This window comes from Anabrus simplex, chromosome 1, assembly GCF_040414725.1.
Source record: "Anabrus simplex isolate iqAnaSimp1 chromosome 1, ASM4041472v1, whole genome shotgun sequence".
Lineage (NCBI taxonomy): Eukaryota > Metazoa > Arthropoda > Insecta > Orthoptera > Tettigoniidae > Anabrus > Anabrus simplex.
Window position 1 is genome coordinate 264333658 of NC_090265.1, and position 26543 is coordinate 264360200.

Sequence of the window (26543 nt, forward strand, 5' to 3'; positions counted from 1 at the left end):
AGCGAAGTCGCATGGTATTATTTATCCCTATATCAATTATTTTCAAAACCGAACGTGTACAGGTTTTGGGCGAGAGGGGGAAGGAAATGGGATAAGACAAGGGAGATAGCAGCCAATAGTCTTAATTAAGGTGTAGCTACAGTAGGTTTATTTGCCTGATAGGACAATGGGAACCTCGAAATACCATCTTCGGGTGGTCATGGTAGGGTTCGAACCAATCATCTCCCGGATATAAGCTCACATAAACCAAACCAAACCAAAACCAAACCCCATGGCACTACAGCCCTTGAAGGGCCTTGGCCTACCAAGCGACCGCTGCTCAGCCTCAAGGCCTGCAGATTACGAGGTGTCGTGTGGTCAGCACGAAGAATCCTCTCGGCCGTTATTCTTGGCTTCCTAGACCGGGGCCGCTACCTCACCGTCAGATAGCTCCTCAATTCTAATCACGTAGGCTGAGTGGACCTCGAACCAGCCCTCAGGTCCAGGTAAAAATCCCTGACCTGGTCGGGAATCGAACCCGAGGCCTCCGGGTAAGAGGCAGGCACTCAACCCCTACACCAGGAATATAAGCTCACATACGATACAAAATGTAGGCAAACTTAGGATAAGATCTTTGCTTCCAGCCATGCACATTTTAATTAAGGTTGTATTACTTTAAACCTTACAAGAGTAATTAAAAAAATCATGTTTATTTATTTGTTCCAGTTTGTGTCGTTTAACTTGAAAAAAAAAATGTTATCACGTGAATTGTTCCGAGCCATGAAATGCTTTTCATCTAATCTTATTTCTGGGATCGCTGGAGCCATCTGGTTCATTCTGGGTTTTGGTCGAGGGTTAAAGAGTCGATCTCCTTCCTCATATCAACTGATTTTCCAAGTGAAGATTCCGATCCGAGATCGACTGAAAACTGAACTTCAGCCCTTCGGGTGGAAAGCCAGCAATTATGACAATGCGCTAATCATTCACCGCTTCTGGGTTATGAAAATAATAATAATAATAATAATAATAATAATAATAATAATAATAATAATAATAATAATAATAATAATAATAATAAAATGGTCCAGTTGTTTCAGTGTCTGTATTGGTATGTAAGCTTAAGTTAAATAATTACTGTAGGAGAAATGAGAACATGGTAGATGACGAAGATTTCCCAAAAATAGTCTGGAGTTGAAATAGGATTCCGGGAAGTCTTTCGAAGTGTGGACGACTGTGTAATTACAAGAGCCGATAGGTAGTTGACGCACTGTCCATTCCACTTACCGCGCAGCTTTGTAAGGAAAAAGGATAGGTAATTTGACGACAAAATATTCCTGAACTGAAAACAGAAAAGTCCTCTCTCTCTAGTAACCAACACCTCCTCGTACGGTACAATGTAGCTACCCGCTCCGCTCCGCTCCGTAATGTACTTCCGGCTGAAGCCCTCGCCGAGAAGCCGGATCCGGAACCATGTAATTGTAAGCCGTACAGCGTCCATCAGGTGTGGGAATACACGGACATTATGATAACCCAAGAGGAAGGATGAGCGAATATCGACAGGAAATGGCACTTGTCACGTCAACGGCTGAGCCTAAGAGCCAGAACGTAATTGCAGAGCGCGCAGCGGACAAGGGATGGGATCGCCACCAGTGATATTTAACGAGGACATTGACGGTAGTTCCGACCATGGGGGTGGGGGAATGTTTGCATCAGGAAGACAGATTTCATACTCTCTGTATGGCTGCTTTTTATATTTTCATTTTTGTTTGTCATTAACTTGAAGTAGCGTACCGGAAAGCAAGAACGGACCTACGGCAGTTATTTCGGTGGTAGCCTATAATGCGGCAGCTAGATTGTCTTAGTAAAATAATCAGAGCTCCAGAATTTATCTTGAGAAAATCTGGAACTCAGGTTGTATTTAATTTGGCTATTGTCGGGCTAAATAGCTCAGGCAGGTTCGATCATAGCTCAGTCCGTTGGTATTTGCAGGTGCTCAAATACGTCAGTTTCATGTCAGTAGATTTACTGGCAAGTTAAAGAACTCCGGCACACAGAATTACGGCACCTCGGCATCTCCAAAAACCGTAAAAGTAATTAGTGGGGCGTAAAATCAGTATATTATTATTATTATGACTATTTATTGAACAACTATTAAATTAAATAAGCAACGGTAATAAAAGTGAATACACATAAAACAAATCAAATACATAGGTATTATTTGCATTGATTATGTCATGGGCTGGGTGTGACCTATCCAGAGAACAGCCTATATGTTAACTGACTAGTGTACAGTGGCGTAACAATATTAGGCCTAAGGGGGCTTAAAGGTTCACCTAAAATTTCTCTGACAATACTGAAGAGAATTGTGCATTTCAAAACTTGTGTTTCCTTCCCGCTCTTAGCCCGACGATTCCCGGTCAAGAAGTCGAAAACTTTAGAAACAAGATTTCCACTTCTGGATTAACCCCCCGCCACCGCCCCCTAGAGTCGCTCAGCCTTCAACAAAAGACAAAAATAAGTACCAGGGTAATTCCTCAGGACAAAGATGATGCCGTATAGGGTTAAACATTTCATCCCGCTTGTAAGCGGACCTTCAGGTAGATGGTTCACGGATTTCATTTGTTGTTATTATTTCTTTACGTGGAGGAGTGTCCTCGAACATAAGCGTTCCAAAGCACTGGACTACACATCCAGAAGTTTTATAGAAAATCAGCTTTGACAAATTCCAAGTGCCTTGTATCAACTAAATGATAACGAAATGACAAGTAACTGCGTGTCTCCCTGGATGGTGTCATAGTCGTGTCATCGAGGGATCGCTGGTTCAGGTACCGCTTCGTGCAAGGTTTTCTGTTTCTTTTTCCTTCTTGTGTTCCATTCCTCGTATATTCTGGGTGGGAATAGTTCTCGGCGATTGTGCAGTGTGCCAGATTTTTTTTTGTTTTTTTGCTTTGCTAGTTGCTTTACATCACACCGACACAGATAGGTCTTATGGCGACGAGGGGACAGGATAGGGCTAGGAGTGGGAAGAAAGCGGCCGTGGCCTTAATTAAGGTACAGCCCCAGCATTTGCCTGGTGTGAAAATGGGGAACCACGGAAAACCGTTTTCAGGGCTGCCGACAGTGGGGTTCGAACCTACTGTCTCCCGAATACTGGATACTGGCCGCACTTAAGCGACTGCAGCTATCGAGCTCGGTGTGTGCCAGATGTAAAACGTTTGGTTTCCCGTATACTGGCAGGTTCTTGTGAAACGTCAGCTCACAATCAAGAATAATAAGATGAAGGCAGTCTTTAAGCACAATTGTATTGTAGCAACATTACTGATTAGCGTCCGGTATAGGTCACATGGTGACGATAAGTTAGGAAAGGCCGAAGAGTGGGAAGGAAGCAGCCGTGGCCTTAATTAAGGTACAGCACCAGCATTTTTCTGGTATGAAAATGGGAAACCACGGAAAAACCATCTTTGGGGCTGCCGACAGTGGGGTTCGAACCCACTATCACCTGGATGAAAGCTCACAGCTGCGCGCCCTAACCGCACGGCCAACTCATCCGGTAAAAAAAAATCTGCTCAACATTTTACATTTTGGTACCCAACCTTTGAACCATTACAAATATTCTTATGTACTGTATACTGTATTTAGAATGGAACAAAAGAAGGAAAAAGAACATGCAAGTAGCGGGATGTGAAAGCGATCCCTCGATTACTAGACTCGGATGCTACTCATTAAGCCACGCCCTCGCTTGCCACTTTGTTAACCTTAAGCTGATATAGATACTTGGAATTTCTCAAAGCTAATTTTCTCGAGAATCCCTGGATACTGGCATGTAAGTGGGTGGCTTTGTTTTTGTTCTTTACTGTACTTAATTTAGAACCTCTTACCCATATGCTCACCTATAGTGCGAAGAACTCCAGCCAGATAGAAGAAAAAAATATCGGTCATTGACAGGGACATATCCCACTTATTTGAGAGAGAGACGTTTGAGACGGGTGTTTTACCCGGACTATTTGCTGAGATTCATTTTGCCTCATGAACATAAAATGAACCACAGAGGTTATCTGGTAAGTCGACAGCAGGACACGGTATTTCGAGTTCATTAAGCTCATTGAATGGTGGAGTTGTCTGGATGGTGTCTGATATTCTCACGGTAAGGTTCTCTTGTCTGTCATCCTCATGCACCAGAACATTTGCCTTGTCATATCTAGTCTACAGGTGAGCCTCCGTGGCTCAGACGGCAGCGCGTCGGCCTCGCACCGCTGGATACCGTAGTTCAAATCCCGGTCTCTCCATGTGAGATTTGTGCAGGACAAAGCGGAGGCGGGACAGGTTTTTCTCCTGTCATCTTTCATTCCAGCAACACTCTCCATTATCATTTCATAGCATTTATCAGTCATTAATAATCACCTTGGGAGTGGCGACCCCATTGTTATAATAGCCTATATATGGTTCATTCATTACATCCCTGACCCGGTCAAAGACTGGAAAACAGGTTGTAGGTTTTCATTTTCATCAAGTCTACACACTTCTGTGTGTGTGAGGCTTGCCCTTTCTCCATCTGTCGTCCACAAACTGTAGATACAGTTTTTGGTAAATAAATAAATAGATGATAATAATAGATATCAGGTTAGAATTCTTTCTCGTGCTCTCGAGACCTCGTTCGATATTTGAATAATAGTCTTCTCTACACTTTTTCTTCCAACAGTGTGTCAGACGTATTTGGTAACTTCTTGTTTCACCATTGAACTAAGCCATGTTTTCAGACTGATTTTTTGCGTCGTTCTAAAAGTCCAAGCTGCTCTCAGAATCCGTCACCAACAGTACATCAATATGCCTTGAGTTGCCTGTCCAGCATTCAGATGCATAGGCTACAGGGAAATGGGAAACAGTAGAACATTAGTATCTAATCAATTTTAATTATTTTTCTAGATCTTAGTTATCTGTGGCACAGCAGTTTTTAGTCTACTACTCCAGCACTTCATTTGTTCTATTCCAAGTGATCATGACTTTTTTTTCTTTTTTTTTGCAAGGGGCTTTACGTCGCACCGACACAGATAGGTCTTATGGCGACGATGGGATAGGAAAGGACAAGGAGTTGGAAGGAAGCGGCCGTGGCCTTAATTAAGGTACAGCCCCAGCATTTGCCTGGTGTGAAAATGGGAAACCACGGAAAACCATCTTCAGGGCTGCCGATAGTGGGATTCGAACCTACTATCTCCCGGATGCAAGCTCACAGCCGCGCGCCTCTACGCGCACGGCCAGCTCGCCCGGTGATCATGACTTTTGTTATCAGTGAACCGAAATAAAATACTTCTTGAACAAACTGCCAACGGCCGTAGCCGTGTTGAAACACCGGATCCCGTGAGATCTCCGAAGTTAAGCAACAATGGGCGTGGTCAAGATTTGGATGGGTTGCCACGCGCTGTTGGTGGGGGGTAAGGGATTGGAGGAGCGGAAAGGAATTGGCCACCCTACCGTACGCAAACTCCGGCTCAGGCACACCTCGGAGGAGGTTCGGATCTGCCTTCGGGCAGAATAGACCCTTACCTTACCTGAACAAACTGCTAGACACTTAACCAACGAAGTTACGCTAGGATGACCAGACGTCCCTTATTTTACGGGATTGTCCCTTATTTCTCGAAAGTGTCCGTTGTCCCGGCAAAAAATGTACGGACACATATTGATTTCGTTTACTAGTATTTCCTTTCAATATATTTCGTTTTATAATCCATGTGGTAGTAACTTTGTTGTGCTCGCTTTCTTTAGCCAACGACCACGCCTCAATAGGTGGAGCAAACTGAGCTGGTCTCGGAGCTGAAATGGGGATATTATGGGGAAAGAAGCGGCTGACAAGAGAGCTTGGCGGGCATCCAGAGCTCAGCGAATGGGGCGGAACAAGACGCCAACACGGTATACAGCAGAGCTACTCGCCACTTCCTTCTCGAAAATCCTTGTGTACCATACGTATACAAAGACAAATTCAGATGATTCATTCTGGCTCTCATTTTCTTCGGAAACAATGTGAACATTGAAACTTTTAACTACGAAGGAAGAACATTACTCAGAAATGACTTCAGAGAAGCGAGAGTTATCTATGAAGGTTCCTCGCACGGTGCTCTTTCACAGTTACGGCAGAGCACTTACAGTATGGCATAGTATAGCTGTAAAATCCGGAGATAATTACCGAATTCTCAAACCAACGCATTTAGTAAATTTATAACCATGCTCATAACATGCACAGATGTTATGAGACTTGCAAGGCGACCACAGGGCGCTAGCTGAGCTTAGAAATGCTTCCACTTTCCTGTCCCTTGGTGGCGTCAGGATAACCATCCGACTGTAAAATAGAGCCAAATTGACATATGCGATATACCGTCATTCGTACACGCAACCCACCAGGATATGGGAAAATGCGATAGGACAGAGATTTGAATCGTGGTGACTAGGTTTTCCGGTGTCAGAAAAGACATCCAGTCTTAAAACCCTGGCTAAAACATATACTGTGTTAGACTGGTCGCAGATATATCAGAATTCCCGGTCCTGCGGTTTTAGGGTAGCACGTCTGTCTCTTACTTCGAGACCCGGGGCTCGATTCCCAGCCAGGTCTGTATTTTTACTTAGATCTGTGGACTGGTTCTTGGTCTACTCAGCCTATATAATTACAAATGAGGAGCTAACTGAAGGTGATATAGCAGCCGCGGTCTAAAAAGCCAAGAATAACAGCCGAGACGATTCGTTGCGCTGACCACTCCTCACCTCGTAATATGCTGGCCTTCGGGCTGAGCAACGGTCGCTTAGTAGGGAAAGGCCCATCAAGGCTGCTGTGCCATACATTTTCATTTTGCTGGGCTGAGTGGCTCAAACGGTTAAGGCGCTGGCCTTCTAACCCCACCTTGGCAGGTTCGATCCTGGCTCAGTCCGGTGGTATTTGAAGGTGCTCAAATACGACAGCCCCGTGTCGGTAGATTTACTTGCACGAAAAAGAACTCCTGCGGGATTAAATTCCGGCACCTCGGCGTCTCCGAAGACCTTAAAAAGTAGTTAGTGGGACGTAAAACAAATAACATTATTATTATTATTATTATTATTATTATTATTATTATTATTATTATTATTATTATTATTATTATTATTATTTTCATTTCAGAACTAGTGCAACAAGCTCAAGATCCGTTAATAATAATAATTATTATTATTATAACTAACTGAGCTGGTCTCGGAGCTGAAATGGGAATATTATGGGGATAGAAGCGGCTGACAGGGAGCTTGGCGGGCATCCAGAGCTCAATTATTATTATTATTATTATTATTATTATTATTATTATTATTATTATTATTATTATTATTATTATGTTTGTTTAACGTTATCTCCATTGATATCCGTTTTACGAGTAAACTTTGTCTACAAATACAGTTTCGTCTTCCAACACAATATTTACCGTTTCTTTTTCTTTACTTTACCCTTGTCAGTGACGTCATGGTTCCAAACGTTTGGTCGGAAGGACGTACGACAGGAAGTTTAAAAAAAATGAAAGGGGAGACGCTAAACGTGATGGGAAAAGCGCTGTCAAGGTACACATCGGGAGGATCATGTGTCGGGATTGTTTAGCGATTCGCATAACTAAATCTCATCCACGAACTCTTCACTAGAGTTCCAGGGATTTGGTATACATTGCAGTATTATGTATAACTTTTAGCTCGTTGACTGAGTGATTGCTTGGTTCATGTGTAATTATTAGGGACATTAATTCAAGCTTATTCGAGTAATTTATCAAGGAAGAAAGTGACTAATGTTAGGGTTATGATAACCGAGTGACACTATCATTGTATTATGAAGAAAGTAGCTACGGTTCAAATCTTGCTCGATGTTTGTAGAATTCCTGAAATTTCTTTCCTGTGATTTGGAGTCCTCCTAAAAAGTGATGATTCCAAACCTGTAGGATACCTTTGCTAGCTTTGACTACAGGTATTCTGCATTTCCATAGCAGTATTATACTTCCACCAATGCATCTGATCAAGCACGTCCTTGGCTGAACGATTAGCGAACTGCCCATCGGTTCAGAGTTCGATTACCAGCCGGGTCGGGGGACTAGATGTTTCTATTCGTCTTCATTTCATCTACATACAACACAGCACAGTACCGACCACAACAAAAACACACCTCCACATAGGGTTGACGTGAGATGGTAAAACCGAGCCAAATTCACATCTAGTGCCGGCCCCCCAAAATTGGGGAAAGGACTGGGAAAAATGATAATGATAATAATGATTTGGCTCAGTGAGGAAGTTACGTCTATTAGGGTTTCTTTACTTGCCAGTATGGTTAGCTATGGGTTTTCACGTCGTTTAAAATTTCCCAAGCCTGCAGTTTTCCGTGGTTTCCCATTTTCCCTCCAGGTAAATGCAGGAGCTGTACTTTAATTAAGAGCCCTCCAACTACCTTCCCAGTTTTACTAAATTCCTAGCTCACTAGTACCAAGAACCTACCTGTGCTACTGCAACGTTAAGCAGGAAAGAAGAAAAGACATGACCGCAATTTAATCTGAAAGTGCAGTGGCGAGTGGTGTTTTAGTGACATTGTTGTCCGGTAACTTGGGAGTTCAGACGGAACTAAACACCGCAATCAATGGTACTACAATATTCCAGGAATGATATTTCACGAAATATGTTCCATAGTAAGTCAGCCTAGGGAATAACAAGACAAGTAAAAAAAAATATTCTCAGGGGAAGCATTTTTATATTTTAAATATTAAGAAGTGACCGTTTAACTAAATGTTGTCAAACCATTCTGCGTTATATGAGACAGCGTTTTCGTTTGATTTCGTTTAATTCAAAATATTAATGAAGTACAGTATCTGCTTTGGATCGTGAATGAAAGTGACTTGTTCTATAATGACCAGGCATTATTTTCTGATGTGGACCAGTCAAAACCAAAGTGGCGTAAGTAATATTTGTGTACTGTTAGCTTGATGCAAGTGTGATGGACTAGTATAACCTGGAAACAATATTCTCTAACCCATGGGTAAATAATGGAAATATAGAGCTTGACGAGTATTATTATTATTATTATTATTATTATTATTATTATTATTATTTTGCTAGATGTTTTACGTCGCACCGACACAGATAGGTCTTACGGCGACGATGGGACAGGAAAGGGATAGGAGTGGGAAGGAAGCGGCCGTGGCCTGAGTTAAGTACAGCCCCAGCATTTGCCTGGTGTGAAAATGGGAAACCACGGAAAACCATTTTCAGGGCTACCGACAGTGGAGTTCGAACCTACTATCTCCCGAATACTGGATACTGGCCGCACTTAAGCGACTGCAGCTATCGAGCTCGGTATTATTATTATTATTATTATTATTATTATTATTATTATTATTATTATTATTATTATTATTTATGTAGTTATGTTCGGACTTTATTTGGTACAAATCGTGGTCTTATTACTTGTGAGGTTATGTCATGAAATATCTGCTCTATGTATATAAATATGAGTTTATTTAATGTGAGGACACGTCATTAATAGTATATAATTTATTATTATTACCTGTAGCCTATATATGATGTATAAATTCACTGCAATGTTCTGCAACTCGCGGTAATAGTCGAGGACAACGTATCTTCGGAACTAGAGAGTTACAGAAAATTTCATTCATTGTAAATAGGTTATTGGAGACTCTTGAAATTACGAAAAAACATGTTGTGTCATATTCTTCTAGAAGCCTGGCCTGGCGAAGAGGCAATCTTGAGGGTTAAATAGTGTTGTTTAACAAGAGTTTTGAGTGCAAGTCGTCAATCGAGTATGTGAATTCATGATAATACGTTGACAAGCTATAGTGGCAGTCTTCTTCTTATTCTTCGTAATAGTATTTTGTTCAAGAGCATAGTAGATGGCAGTGTGTGTAGAATTTGTATATATAACTTGTTTCAAATAGTGTACACGATTGAGATCATTTCGTGTGTGCGTCTTTGTGGTAACAAGAAGCTATTAAGATTTTAACCGTTCTCTTAACTAAGGCGACTGTGTAAAGTCACTACCAATAATTCACTTACAAGATAATAATGTCCACATCCAAAATAACAACAGAAACTATACTACACACAACACAAACTGACTTATCTGGTTGAAGCCACATTTTATTAACAATATTCAGGACAAGGACAAATTGTCCCCACTTTTACATCATGGGGTATACGAAATTCCCTGTACTTGCGGTAAGGTATATATCGGACAAACATGCCGGTCCATTGGTACCCGTACCAAGGAACATGAACGTAATATTCGTCTCAACCAGTCAGACAAATCAGCAATAGCTGAGCACGCTCTAATGACATGTTCCAAGATACTCGAGCTCTTACCCACACTAGGCACTACAGGTCCAGGATTATACGGGAAGCTGTGGAAATACGTAGAAATCCTAACAATTTCAATAGGGACACCGGCTATCCATTAAGTAATACCTAGTTGCCAGCCATTAACAATTTACGTAAGTAGTTCCTTTCCCTGTCCCTTCACTATTGTTATTTCGTCTCAGTGTTTTCCAAATTCGTACGTTCCTCATCGCTAGATGGTCCATTCCGGACTTGTGCCAATGTCATATGTTATGTGAACCTCTTAGGCTGATTCTGATGGTTCGGTCAGCTTCCGCTTCGAATGCTAGTGCTGTGCCACGTCCTGGGAGCCATCTGGTGGCGAATGAATGTGCCATTTCCATTTCTATTATAACATCTAAATTTAAAGAGTCATTGTTTAAGAAGCCTTCCTCGTGGACAGTCGAGATTTCTTCTGATGACGCAGAACACAGTAAAGAATTTTGCCCTATTTTCTTGACACGGCATAAGCCGAAAAGCCTATACAGTATCATGTCTATAATATTCAGGAATATTAACAAGATAACTAAACTTATCTGGTTATTACCGATGACTGTTTTGTATTCTTGAATAATCTGGAAGTAAAATGTGGAGTATTTCTTCAGTATTATGACGAAATTACTTATCTTGTTAGTGTCAAATGATAGAGAGCACTGACTTTAGTAAGTTACTACAAAACATAAGAAAACTGACAAAATAACTTACCTGTTTTTTCTAGGAAGAGTGATTTATTGTTTGATTTATTTTAATTATGGAAGGCGATGGGGAAACGCTATTAAGACACATTATACTGCACATTAGACCGTGAAAGTAAAGAAAATAATTATTGGTTCGAACAGGCGGGGACAATGACAGGAAGGTACTCGGAATTAGGAGATAAAAAGTAAGTTGGGAATAAACTGAATGGATGAAGCCGTACGCATAAAGCGGCTTCGGTGGTGGGGTCATGTGGGGAAAATAGAGGAAGATAGGTTACAAAGAAGAATAACGGAGTCGGGTTTGGAGGGTAAGAGAAGCAGAGGGAGACAAAGGCAACGATGGTTTGACTCAGTTTTGTAATAATTTAATAATAACAGATGTAGAACTAAACGAGGCCAAAGAGCTAGGATTGTGGAGACAATTAATTCACAGAGGCTGTGGCTGCTCTGACCACTACTATTATACCTTCATATCTTCCACATAATATACATAACATTTGTTTGAGCGCCAGTTGCTTTTATAAGAAAAACAACAAAATTCGGTAGAGCATACCTCTTATATCAATTATCTCAAGGCGTGAGGTGATAAACTCACATATCTGGCAATATACAGGGATATGGATCAGGACAATATTAAATTACTGTTGCATTTCCACAATTGAGGATTGTACATGGAACTGGAATCACTTATTATAATTAAAAATAAAACTGAGTTTATGACTAAATTTACGTCACAATGAACAATCATTTACGTCTTTTAATTTAACAAAAGAAATATATTGTGAGATTTGCGGTACAAAGAAAAGGAAAATTTAATCTAAACAAAAAAAGCTATAGGCATGAACTTGAAGTGAGATGTGATATCGCCGCTGATTACACTCTTCTTCATGTTATGAATGCATAACATGTCTGATGCTTTAATTACCTGTTGTCTGCATACACCGCTGTTGAACTTGAAATTCTTGGGAAAACCTGTGAGCTGAAGTCGGGAGCCGTCTGTTGTAATCTTCTTATGTCACAAGGAGTTGGCCTACATACCATGTACGCGTGTAGGGAGCTCCAATGTAATTACGTCCACTCAATATATTATAAGAAATTGTAAAATATTCTTGAAGCACCTTGTGAAGTCCATCCTCACAAGAAGATGATGTTTCTTTATCAGCATAGTACCCGTCTCTGCTCGGATACAACCACCACTTGTAGACCTCCTCGATTATTACCTCTTCAAACACAACTCTTAGCTCTGACCATCACACTAAGACCACTTCTTCCATTTGATACATCTGACTGTTACATATGATCTGCACGATATCAACTGCTTATGAACTGAGTAAGAACAGAATACCTCTCCCCACCGTCGCCTTGACTTTATATGACCTCGCGATGACGACTCCTCTCCCTACTCCTGTTCATCCCTTCCACTTCCACATACAGTAGCTGGCGAATACTGACACTTGGTCGCAATCACGTGTCCACGCACTGATGTCATCAGTCACGCGTCGTCTAAGCGTACCCAAGCGGTCCAAGAATGACTATGCCGAATGCGTCACCGGGAAAACTCCTTGTACACAACATTCCCAGTTAAACATAGCCTCGATTGCAAAATACTATGCCAGCTCATCTAGCCAAAGTTACAAGCCACAGCATGACAATATGAAACCAACAAATCTCACTTACTACAATACAGAATAATTACAAACATATTCACTTAACCTATGATTAAATACAATAATATACGCGATACCTAATTATTACAGTCTAAATGATGAGAAACAGAATATATAAAATCTAATGAATCAGGTTAATAATAATAATAATAATAATAATAATAATAATAATAATAATAATAATAATAATAAATACAGAATGGAGTCTGTAACCCTGTTGTACGGTTACAGAACGCCTCCCTCATGAAATAATCGATTAAATGAATCGATTGATTCATGAAATATCTACACAATCACCTGAAATCGAGTACACCATAGATACATGTATAAAATGCCCTTTACAAATTTGGTACATAGTATCATCCATCTGAATGTTCGTTGTTACACATATAAAACATTTATCAATTATCATTTTCACTTTGATTATACAGTATTATTTACATACAGATTACATTTCTTTCTCACTTCTGTCGTTTCAAACGTTCATTGAGTGTTCAAAAGTAATTCTCGAAGACATTTCATTATATACACTGTCTCCAAGCACTGGAGTTTATTGCACTGCCGTGCTTCACTTATTATCACATCACACGCTAATTTCACTGAAGTCCTGTTCGCAATGCCAGCTTCATAAAATATGGTGAATTAACATAATAATGAAAATTAATCAACAAACTCACATGATATATTTCTTAAGATTTCTTATATTGTATGTGCCTACGATATTTCCTTCCTTGTCTTCTAATGAATAAGCACATTTCCCAATCCGTTTCACTACGGTGAAGTAACCCTGATATAACAAGAAAAACTTAGAAAATTGACCAGTTTCTGCTGATGACGGGAGTGGCACTCTGAGTAAAACCTTGTCACCAAGTTCAAATTCATCCAATTTAGTCTTACAAAAATTATCATGCACAATCTTACCGTGTTACCTTCTTAGGTATAATAACAAGTGGATTTAAATTAGGACTACATGATGGTTCAATTATATTATAATCTAGCATAATGTCAATCTGCTCTTCAACAGCGCTAGCGTATTTTAACGGAATGGGATATTTCGATCCTACAAAAGTTGAGTTATCAATAACATTAAATTTGTGTTCGTAAAGATGTGTTCTACCAGGCCGATCGCTAAAAACATCACTATGTGATATCAATAATTCACACAATTCGTCCTTCTGACTTTCCGCTAAATTACATTTCTCCACTGTCTCATACAATTCATCTCTAGAATCTCTCTGTATGGACACATGGCAGACATCTATATTTTTCCTCATATTAGGAATTTCACAAGATCCTTCCGTACTAGAACACACTTTATTCGCACTAATTTCTGACAAAACATCATATGGTAAACTGACTTCCCTGCTACTCTTTCCCCAAATAAGATTGACATTACACAGATCAAAATTTAATTTAGCCTTGTGACACGTTAACCAGTCGGTACCTAAAATAACGGCATTAACTAAATTAGGCACAACTAAGCATGGTTGGAAAATACATTCTCCACTTATGTTAATGGGGACAGCTATTTGTTTATTCACTCTTTGAGACTTGTTTCCAACAGCTGTTACGATGAACGTATTCCTCACTGGAATTTCCGCTACCTCATACTTCTCTCTCAAAACTTCCTCATACAGCTTGGAATTTACACATGACTTCTCACTACCAGAGTCCAACAAAATCTTAACTTTTCTGCCCCATATCAGCAGTTCAATCGTCGGTGTAACAGTAACACTACTTAAATTATCCTCATTACATAATATAAGACCACTTAACAAATCTTGCCTTATATCTAAATTTAAATTACACTTATAAAATTTATTGTTTACGATTAAGTCGTCACTTAAAATATTTGAATTATTGCTACCTAGGTCACAATCATGTTCACTTACAACTATAGGCTGGTCGACATTAACATACTTATCTACCTTATACGTGAACTTACCATTTACGGACTGTCTCAGTGACCTGTTTATACAGTCCGTTGCGCGTTTAAAGTACTTGGTTCGGTTACGACTTGTTGGTTACACACCTCAGTCGGCCTCCCCTGTTGCCTATTTCCTCTAGCGTCATTATTATTATTATTATGGCCTGTATTCTCCCGCCTCCCAGCTTCTGGTTGATTACCATAATCACGCCTCCCAGTCCTGAAATTTTCCGAACTATTCTGATAATTTCTCTCCCTGTGGAAATTATTATTAGGTCTCTCCTGATATTCTCTTCTGTAGTTACGATTATTCATAGGCCTGTCCTGATTATTAGATTGGTTACCCCTTCCTTCTACATTCCTATTTAGTGTCCTATTATTATTCAAGCTACTACCTAAAGCATCAAAACTTTCCAACAAAATCTCCATTTCCTTAATAGTCTCCACTCTTTGCATACAAACAGCTTCTCTTATTCTATTGGGATAGTGCTTAGCCATAAGTCTAACTATATCAGCCTCAGGTCCAATACATTCTAAATTTCTCCACACCAAAACATGAGCCAAAAAGTATTCAGTCATTCTAACACCCTCGTTAGAATAATACCTGCCAAACATTACTCTCTCTCTCTCTCTACTCTGAACACCTTCACTCCAAAATTTAGCCACGAATTTCTCCTTAAATTCAGTTAGACTAGACATCGAGCTTTTATATACTTGAAACCAAGACTTAGTCTCTCCTACGAAAGCATTAGATAAGATCTCCAATACAGTTTCCCAGCTAATAATATTGTCTCTTAATTGAACAGAAAATTTCTTCTCTACTACTCTCATAAATTCCATCGGGTTAAATTCTTTCCCAGAAAACTTAGGTAAATCATGATCTCTAGTGATTAAACCATTATTTACAATTATTTCACGTACATTTCTACTATCACGCACTTCTTTCTGGAGTACTCTCTGGCAACTCAGAAATTTTTCTTCCAATGTTTCCTCAGCCTTTTCTTCAATTTTTCTTAGCTTCTCCTGTAATTTTTCTTCCGATTCTCTCACCTTCTGTGATAATGATTTTTGTTCACTCTCTAGATCACCTACTTCTCCAAGTTTTCTTTCCACATGTTCTACCCTACTAATACATTTCCTAGTTTCTTGCCCCACTGTATTGGTTATCTTTTCAAACCTTTCTTCTACTAACTCATTGATTTCTCCTTTATTCGACTCGATCTTGGCGCCTAATTCATCAATCTGTTTGATGCATGTCTCACTAATTTGCTCTATTTCCGTATGGAGATTGCTCCGACCCAATTCCATCTCTGCTCTGATGTCACTACACTCCCTATTTACCTTACTTTCTAAATTATTAATTTGCTTACTTATTTCTAACACCTTATGATCTATCTTATTACTAACATCATCAATCTTCTTATTAATACTAATACCCTGAGCTTCAATTTTCTCACTAATGATATTATTCTGAGATTCAATTTTCTCACTCATAATATTATTCTGAGATTCAATTTTTTCACTAATAACCGTTTCAATTTTCTCACTCATAATATTATTCTGAGATTCAATTTTTTCACTAATAACCGTTTCAATTTTCTCACTCATGGCATTATTCTGCTCAGTCATTTTGGACATCAGCAAATTAAATAAACCCAGGTCAATCACCCCTTTACTTTGATCTTGCGTGACAGCGTTTTCCTCAGTTTCTACTATTTTCTGACTTTCAGCAGGTCCCACCTTAGTCACCAACTTCCTATTTATGTTACCACCTTGGATTTCCTTGGACACAATAACCTCAGCCTCATCACCTGACTGCATATTGCTATCCTTGTCCATCTTCGGTTTCCTACTAATTTTTCGCGATCTCAAAGCTATTTCCCCTTGCACTTCCTCTGACATTACCCCTTAAATACAAACTTCAACAAAATGACCTTCCTAACATTACTCGGTGAATTTAACATGTGCGTACTCATTAAAAGAACTGATCCATGTATATTGCCATTCAGAAACACTTTTTCTGAACCTTTCGAGCCCCACGCTGGGCGCCACGTTGTGGCTGCTCTGACCACTACTATTATACCTTCATATCTTCCACATAATATACATAACATTTGTTTGAGCGCCAGTTGCTTTTATAAGAAAAACAACAAAATTCGGTAGAGCATACCTCTTATATCAATTATCTCAAGGCGTGAGGTGATAAACTCACATATCTGGCAATATACAGGGATATGGATCAGGACAATATTAAATTACTGTTGCATTTCCACAATTGAGGATTGTACATGGAACTGGAATCACTTATTATAATTAAAAATAAAACTGAGTTTATGACTAAATTTACGTCACAATGAACAATCATTTACGTCTTTTAATTTAACAAAAGAAATATATTGTGAGATTTGCGGTACAAAGAAAAGGAAAATTTAATCTAAACAAAAAAAGCTATAGGCATGAACTTGAAGTGAGATGTGATATCGCCGCTGATTACACTCTTCTTCATGTTATGAATGCATAACATGTCTGATGCTTTAATTACCTGTTGTCTGCATACACCGCTGTTGAACTTGAAATTCTTGGGAAAACCTGTGAGCTGAAGTCGGGAGCCGTCTGTTGTAATCTTCTTATGTCACAAGGAGTTGGCCTACATACCATGTACGCGTGTAGGGAGCTCCAATGTAATTACGTCCACTCAATATATTATAAGAAATTGTAAAATATTCTTGAAGCACCTTGTGAAGTCCATCCTCACAAGAAGATGATGTTTCTTTATCAGCATAGTACCCGTCTCTGCTCGGATACAACCACCACTTGTAGACCTCCTCGATTATTACCTCTTCAAACACAACTCTTAGCTCTGACCATCACACTAAGACCACTTCTTCCATTTGATACATCTGACTGTTACATATGATCTGCACGATATCAACTGCTTATGAACTGAGTAAGAACAGAATACCTCTCCCCACCGTCGCCTTGACTTTATATGACCTCGCGATGACGACTCCTCTCCCTACTCCTGTTCATCCCTTCCACTTCCACATACAGTAGCTGGCGAATACTGACACTTGGTCGCAATCACGTGTCCACGCACTGATGTCATCAGTCACGCGTCGTCTAAGCGTACCCAAGCGGTCCAAGAATGACTATGCCGAATGCGTCACCGGGAAAACTCCTTGTACACAACATTCCCAGTTAAACATAGCCTCGATTGCAAAATACTATGCCAGCTCATCTAGCCAAAGTTACAAGCCACAGCATGACAATATGAAACCAACAAATCTCACTTACTACAATACAGAATAATTACAAACATATTCACTTAACCTATGATTAAATACAATAATATACGCGATACCTAATTATTACAGTCTAAATGATGAGAAACAGAATATATAAAATCTAATGAATCAGGTTAATAATAATAATAATAATAATAATAATAATAATAATAATAAATACAGAATGGAGTCTGTAACCCTGTTGTACGGTTACAAGGCTTGCTGACTGAACGCTAAAGACATAACAGCCTCTAACGAAGATGTATGTACAGTATCTCCTGGGTTCGGATCCCGGTAACATCGGTTGAGATTTTCGATAAGACCAACGCATAGTAGACTATGGTACCAGGAAGGGCATGTGGTCATTAAACCTCTGATCAAGTTTGAAATAGAAGCTGGGCGCTCGGTCGACACAAGTGAAGATACTAATTTTAATAAATGGGCCGAAGACCTAGCTGTAAGGTCTCTTGAAATGAATTTGTAACATCTGAAGCCAATCTTTTCAGATTAGACTCAGTTAATTTATAACTGTTTAGTTCTACAATCTGACGAAACTTATTTTGAATAAATAAATGTATAAACTGCCTGAAAGTCCGCCTCTGTGGTGTAGTGGTTAGTGTGATTAGCTGCCACTCCCGGAGGCCCGGGTTCGATTCCCGGCTCTGCTACGAAATTTGAAAAGTAGTATGACGGCTGGAACGGGGTCCACTCAGCCTCGGGAGGTCAACTGAGTGGGGGTGGGTTCGATTCCCACCTCAGCCATCCTCGAAGTGGTTTTCCATGGTTTCCCACTTCTCCTCCAGGAAAATGCCGGGATGGTACCTAACTTAGGCCACGGCCGCTTCCTTCCCTCTTCCTTGCCTATCCTTTCCAATCTTCCCATCCCCCACCAAGGCCCCTGTTCAGCATAGCAGGTGAGGCCCCCTGGGCGAAGTACTGGTCATTCTCCCCAGTTGTATCCTCCGACCCAATGTCTCACGCTCCAGGACACTGCCCTTGAGGCGGTAGAGGTGGGATCCCTCGCTGAGTTCGAGGGATAAACCAACCCTGGAGGGTAAGCCGATTAAGAAAGAAAGAAAGAAAGAAAGAAAGAAAGAAAGAAAGAAAGAAAGAAAACTGCCTGAAAAAGGAACTTAATTTAAAATAGAGTGACATGTTTACTTCTTGAGAAAACGTACGTTTATAAATATATTAGAGTATGATTTCATAGAATCTGTTGATGCTCCTTCAAGACCCAAGCATGTCATTCTACTTTTAATTAAATTGTTTTTTAGGTAAAATTCTGTTACCAGTTCTGTTCTGTTTTCAGATAATTTATATTATTCAAAATTAGTTTCGGTAGACTGAAGAGCTTATTATTTATAAATATTTAAACAAAAGCAATAATAATAATAATAATAATAATGCCGAACAAATTATTCGATATTTTATAGTTGTGTTGTTTCATAAAGCCGCGAGACTACCGCGGCCATGAAACCTTTCCAAAATGTGTATCGCTCTGATGTCTGTACTCATGTGTAAAAAACTTGGCAGGCAGCGGTCATGATGCTGAAAAAGGCCAGATTCTCTCATCTGTCCGAGGTTAAATGGGAGAAACGATCGAAAATAATTATTAGGATGACTAACAGATGGATTTGATCAATCCATGTCGAGAGATGCAAGCCAGTAAGTCTGTGAAGTTTCTGAATAAAAACAGTCTGTCTCTTCCAGCAATAACTTGGGTTCTAAAATTCACATTCGAGTAGTATGAACGCTTCTATGTACTGGTGAGGGGAGCAGTGTTACGGTGTCGCCGCGGCGCGAGGTGGAGTGCTTCTGACTTGCCATCGATCCGACGAAGTGTTGACTTGGTTCTCCCTTTACAAGCGTCCCGCCCGGTACACATAGGATCCTCCCCTATACACACGCGCCTGCTTACAACTGCGGAAGGTAAGTCGAAATACTTTCTATTAATGGTCAGCACTGTAACATTGAAAACTGCATTCCCAGATCATATGCAAACTGCAATTCGACCATTTAGCGATACAGTGTTCGCCGTCCCCGCACTTGTTGTTATTAGTATTATTCCTGACATTTTCCCGTACATCATGCGGATCTGGTCCAGCTTTTCTGACGTCAACCCTGTGTCGAGGGATGTATTGACTATTACATGTTTCTGTGGTAGTTTGTAGTCTGATGTATGTAGATGAAGGTTTACATTAAAACGATCATAAATACCCAGCCCCCGAGCTAGAGGAATTAACCAACGTGGTTAAAATACAGGGGAATCGATCCCAGAGCCCTCTCAACCGATGGCTATTCAGTCAAAGAGCCTGACATTATTCTTCTTCTTCTTCTTGTTATTATTATTAAAACCATGTGAGCTTGTAATTCCATACAACTGTTCGTATGTCTTACGGAGAATCCGAACCACACGGCCGTAACTTTTCATCTCAAAAACCACACACACATTGGCCGGGACTCGAACTGTGGCCTTCCTGATGAGAAGTGAGTGGCGATGCCACTCGGCTACCATGTCCTTGTAACCGCACACCATTCACTAGCTTAATGTGTTTAGGTTTAATCCAGAGCAGTGCTAGGGAGAGAGCGTAACAATGATCTTGAATTGTTTTTTCTTCTTTTCCTGTTTTCTTTTTGTGACTGTGAAGCTGAGGAGTGACGTTAAGATTTGTCCGTAGTTTTGGAGGTAAATGTTCACCAATTTGTAAAAGAATACACTTAATTCCTTCCTACGGAATTCATTTTTGAACTTTATTGCAATGAAAACCTCTTCTAAGAACTGGCCGTCTCCTGCATATTTTGATTCCTTCTTCCCTCGCTTCCATGACAGCAGTATTCTCTTTGGTACTACAGGACTTTTAGATTAAAAAAGAACCCGATGACTCTTTAGCAAACGTTCTGATCACGGATGTTAACCTGATGTAATGGATGAACTGTTACTACTTCCTACCTTTTTAATAATAATCTTGGCATAATCAAGACTATTATTTCTTCATTATCAGTTCTGCTATCCTTGATGTGAGGATCTTAAATTTGCACATCAGTTAGATGCTCACCAGTTCCGATGTCGATTTATAAGACATAGACTTCCTAAATGCTGATGTTTTAACTACTTTTGTTATAGACATTGTTTGTTAAGTCTTCATCCTGGAGGTCGGTTGGATCATCAGATAACAAGAGCAAACGTTATGCGGTGATAGCGCAACCGCAAAAACCGATGACAGCATTGTAATGAGACGCACACGGAATGATGAGGAGCGGGGTTGTTTGTCATTGAGATAGAAAGTGATATTCCAGCACGACATCCAGACGCACTAGCTGTTTTCTGAACGCCATTACTCAGCACAAACCATACATTAGGAGTTTCCGTATTGTCACAACCATAAACAAGAAAGGCGCCAATGGAAACATTTTTGTTCTGGCCTTTGCTAGGAGATTTATGAAAAAATACTGCATTCAACAATAAATAGCAACAGAAGGCTAAATATCATCCTACATCCTCTTGAATATGTCCTCATGATTCATTTTCTGCCCCAGTATTCACTCTTACGTACGACGCGTGCTGGCAAGGCCTTAATTAAGGTATGAAAATCGGAAACCACGGAAAACTCTCTTCAACGCTGCCGACAGTGGGATTCGAACCCACTATCTCCCGGATGCAAGCTCACAGACGCGCACCCCTAACCGCACGGCCAACTCGCCCGGTATGAATAAGTAGAAACACGGAAATGAGGATAAATGAGATGAAGACTTACATCATCAACCACAAGAGTGAACGATAAAATGCATCAAAATACCCCAAAATCCAGCACCGTAGATTCTGGCCACAGAAATTTCAAAGACTTGACTTAGCAGTTGTACTTATTAGTTTGACCCTTCAGAAATTTTACTCAAAGAACGCCCGTACTTAATAGGTTACAAGATTAAAATATAGTCCAAGTAACAGCATTAATTTACGTCTTAACTTAACACTTTTACCGTGCCAAGACCAGTTAGTCTTTGGAAATGCCATAAAGTCAGAATTTTGTCCCGCAGAATTATTCATGTAAACTGGAAAATCAGTGACACTTAACTGCTGTACGAGAACTCTCCCAACGATTTCCTGCAGTCTTCTACCGATCTATCGACTAGACATCCATGAACAGAGGCCACATTGTACAGGTGAAAAGTAAGAGGTGGCCATTCTTTTATCTCCTACAGTACCGAAATGTTAGTACTGGCAGTTGATTTGTTTCAATGTTCTTACGCAGTAACTCTATTTGAACTGAAACAAAACAAAAGCCACAAATGTAACCCAGTGATAATGACAATGTAATCTTTCAAAAGTACTGGTTGCTATCGGCTTTAGCACGTTTTGAAGTAGACCTATTGTAGTTTAGTCGCGCAGAAGTTCTTTAACGTTCCTGAAGCCAACGACAAGGACTTGTTTCACAGCTGGGATCGAACGCATTATCTTTGGAACAGAGGGTCAAAAACGTAAGTTCGCCATAAAGGTCAGCCAGTTAAATAATCACCATTATGGAAGGGACCCCTCAGCCTAAAGCAAAGCACATAGAAAACATCATATTGCAATATGTAAAATTTAACTTGAGACAGAAATCTATAATTCAGCCTCGCTTAAGTAACACCGTAGCTTCAACACAACCAAGCCTTTAATAATAATAATAATAATAATAATAATAATAATAATAATAATAATAATAATAATAATAATAATAATAATAATAATATAGGTTTCACGCCACACAAACCATCTCACGGTTCTCGAAGAAGCTAAAGTCATCTCCGTACAGGGCATGAAGGCCCCTGGAGGGGCACTTGGTGGGGTAGAGTGGTGAACTCTACGCCCGGCCGCCTTTGCCCCCAGGAATTAGCCTGGTACTCATTTTTGGTGAAGGCTGAATGAACCTCAGGACCATGTGCACCTCCGGAAGTGGAAATCTCGTTTCTTAAATTTTCCGACTTCCTGCCGGGGAATCGAACCCACGTCCTTTCGGGTGAACCGAGCACGCCTTTACCGCCTTGGCCAGGCAGCCCCTCGAAGAAGCTAAGTGCCGTAAATCTTTGTTCGGCAGTTCTTTTGTCTTCAGATGTGCCACAAAACCAGAATTTTTCTCTCACAGAACCACTCAGGTATGCCCGGCTCCATGGCTAAATTGTTAGCGTGCTGGCCTTTGATCACAGGAGTCCGGAGTTCTATTTCCGGCAGGGTCAGGATTTTTAACCGTAATTGGTTAGTTCCGCTGGCACTGGAGCTGGATATATCGACATCTTCATCATCATTTCATCCTCATCACGATGAGCAGTCGTCTAAGGGCGTCACATCAAAAGACATGCATCTGACGATCCGAACTTGTCCTCGGACACTCCAGGCACTAAAAGCCATACGCCATTTCACTCAGGTATGATAGAAAATCAGTGACACTTAACTGTTGTATAACGCAAATATTTTCTATAGTCTTCTTTCGATGTTGGGGTTAGCTACCCATGATCAGAAGCACATTCAAATAACATTAGGCTAATCCGGAGTCGAACCCAACAACTTGGCCAATTAACCCGGCCCTTGAAATTAAATTCCAATTCGGCGAAAATGGCCGGCCCCGTGGTGTAGGGGTAGCGTGCCTGCCTCTTACCCGGAGGTCCCGGGTTCGATTCCCGGCCAGGTCAGGGATTTTTACCTGGACCTGAGGGCTGGTTCGAGGTCCACTCAGCCTACGTGATTAGAATTGAGGAGCTATCTGACGGTGAGATAGCGGCCCCGGTTTAGAAAGCCAAGAATAACGGCCGAGAGGATTCGTCGTGCTGACCACACGACACCTCGTAATCTGCAGGCCTACGGGCTGAGCAGCGGTCGCTTGGTAGGCCAAGGTCCTTCAAGGGCTGTAGAGCCATGGGGTTTGGTTTGGTTTAGTTCGGCGAAAATGTGTAAATAGAAAAAAACTGCACGGCTTCAAATTTCTCATAACTTAAGTTTTTAGGTGTTGACGAGTTTTCTTAGGTTGCTCAAAAATGTAACAATTAAACTTACAAATAAGTGCATGTATGTTGAACTTACCTTCTCCTGCTGCAGCTGCTGCTTCATGAGTATCGCTTTCTTCTTGTCCTTGCAGCGCTTGTTCTGGAACCAGACGCGTATGACCCGGGGACTCAAGCCCGTCATCTCGACAAGCTGTTCCTTCATGAGCGCGTCGGGTCGTGGGTTGGCGTTATAGCACGTCCGCAGCGTGTGCAGTTGCTTCTCGTTGAGCACTGTGCGCACGCGCGTCGGTTTGCCGTCCGACGACACCTTCCCCGTGCCACCACCCCGTCCTCCGCCGTCGCGGCCCTTCGCCGACCCCGACTCCGAGGAATCTGCAACACAAAGCATCTAACTTCAAGGAGCAGCTCTTTAACAAAATGGAATCACAAAGATACGAGTACACCGGGCGAGTTGGCCGTGCGCATAGAGGCGCGCGGCTGTGTGCTTGCATCCGGGAGATAGTAGGTTCGAATCCCACTATCGGCAGCCCTGAAGATGGTTTTCCGTGGTTTCCCATTTTCACACCAGGCAAATGCTGGGGCTGTACCTTAATTAAGGCCACGGCCGCTTCCTTCCAACTCCTAGGCCTTTCCCATCCCATCGTCGCCATAAGACCTATCTGTGTCGGTGCGACGTAAAGCTCCTAGCAAAAAAAAAAAAAAAAAAAAAAAGATACCAGTACAGTATCTTATGAGAACAATAATGTTCCCTGGCTGAAACTCGAACACATAGCAGATTTGACGATTTAATTAAACAAATATTTGAGTGATTAGGTGAGAAAAATAACGGAGAAAGTCCTCTTATTAAAAACAAGAACGATGCGCTTTTACGTTACTTCAACTTCTTCTTCATGGCCTTTTCCTAATTTTTTGGGGTCGGCAATTGATGTAGAGGATGTATTATTTTTCTCTCTTTTTTCTTAAGTCACACCGACATACACAGACAGCTCTTATGGGGACAATGGGAAATGGTTAGGAATGAAAATGAAGCAAGCGCTGCCTTAATAAAGGTACAGCCTCAGCATTTGCCAAATATGAAAATGGGAAGAAAAGGAAAACCATTTCCAGGGCTACCGACAGCGTTCAAACCCACTCCCTCTGGAATGCAAGCTGAGAGCAACGTGACCCAAACCGTGAGCCAACCCGTTCGATCATTACATGTTTCTGTGTTGGTTTTACATTCTTTCAACTGTTATGGTTATTTACGCCAAGTTGCCAGAATTTCATTCTGATATGAGGTTCTTTTGAAACCAGATCGATGCAGTATTTTTGTACAGAATTATTTATGGCTGTGACAGTACAGAAGCCTCTGAGGTATGGGTGGTGCTGAGTAATGACATTCAGAGTACGACTAGTGCGTTTGAGTGTTACGAAAAGTTCTATTCATATGGCCGGACATGCTGTAATTGCGCTGTCTTGACCTTTGAGGAAAACAACGGAAAACGAGTCAAAGAAGCTATGATGAGGAGTGGGATTTGTATTGCGTTTCCCTATAACTGCATAACTTTTGGTGAGGAATTTTGAGGATCCAACCAGCTTCCGGGATGAAGACTCAACAAACATAAGTTTCTACAACGTGTTACTAAATCTACTGATTCGGGTCTAGGTTACCATATAAGCTATACAAGTAAAACCGGTACAACTTTTCTGGGTTGGTGTTGGACTCAGATGGGATGGATAAATAATAAAATATTCAAACCCCATGGCGCAAGAGCGACGAAGGGCCATCGCCTACCAAGCGGCAGCTGCACAGCCCGAATGCCTGCAGATTATGAGGTTTCGTGTGGTCAGCATGACGAATCCTCTCGTCCGTTATTCTTGGCTTTCTAGACCGGGGCCGCTATCTCACCGTCAGATAGCTCTTCAACTTTAATCACGTAGGCTGAGGGGACCGCGAATCAGCCCTCAGATCCAGGTAAAAATCTCTGACCTTGCCGGTAGTTGAACCCGGAACCTCCGGGTAAGAGGCAGGCACGTTATCCCTACACCCGGGGTAGGTTCAATTTTACATCATTCATCATATTTTTCTGACTTTTTTATACATCGCAGCTGGTTCTTAATTTTCAAATTTTCACTACGATTAAAAGTTTTTCGTATTATACGTTTATAAAAAGATGCTACTTTTAATGCATTACGATCATCAGACCACTGAACGTTCATGAGGGAAAATACCCTTTCCACATTAGTATTATGGCCAGGAATATTGAAATAAACCTCAGATATTTTGAATAGTTCTGGAAACTGCTCGGGAGATTTGCGTGATTTAGAAAACGACTCCTACTTTTCATCAGCTTGCTCACTTTTGTAACTGATGATTTCCTCTTCAACGAATTGTTGCTGCACATTCATTTCAAAATACTAATTGGTCAAATAATGAATAATCATTAATCTGATTTCCTTTATTCTAAATGAATGCAACGGACGGAAACAAGTAGGAATATACTCGTATTTTGACTTAAAGAGGCTCGAACTATACTTTGATATTGTAGGACAAGCAAAATCGTACTTTTTAACCTAATATCGCGCTATTATATAGCGATAAACGGTCGTTCACAATAAACTATAAAATCGGGATTTTCTTATCATTTTTATAGATTTCTGG

General features: G+C 40.7%; 1 protein-coding gene across 1 annotated transcript in view; it reads right to left on the reverse strand.

Annotated features, from left to right (window-relative positions):
* Nucleotides 1–26543, reverse strand: part of tup (LIM1_Isl and LIM2_Isl domain-containing protein tup) — a 508313-nt gene that overhangs the window by 61250 nt on the left and 420520 nt on the right. Inside the window, exon 4 of the mRNA XM_067142241.2 lies at nt 23979–24274. Within this exon, the coding sequence (XP_066998342.1) occupies nt 23979–24274 (296 nt within the window). The remainder of the gene's footprint in view (nt 1–23978; nt 24275–26543) is intronic.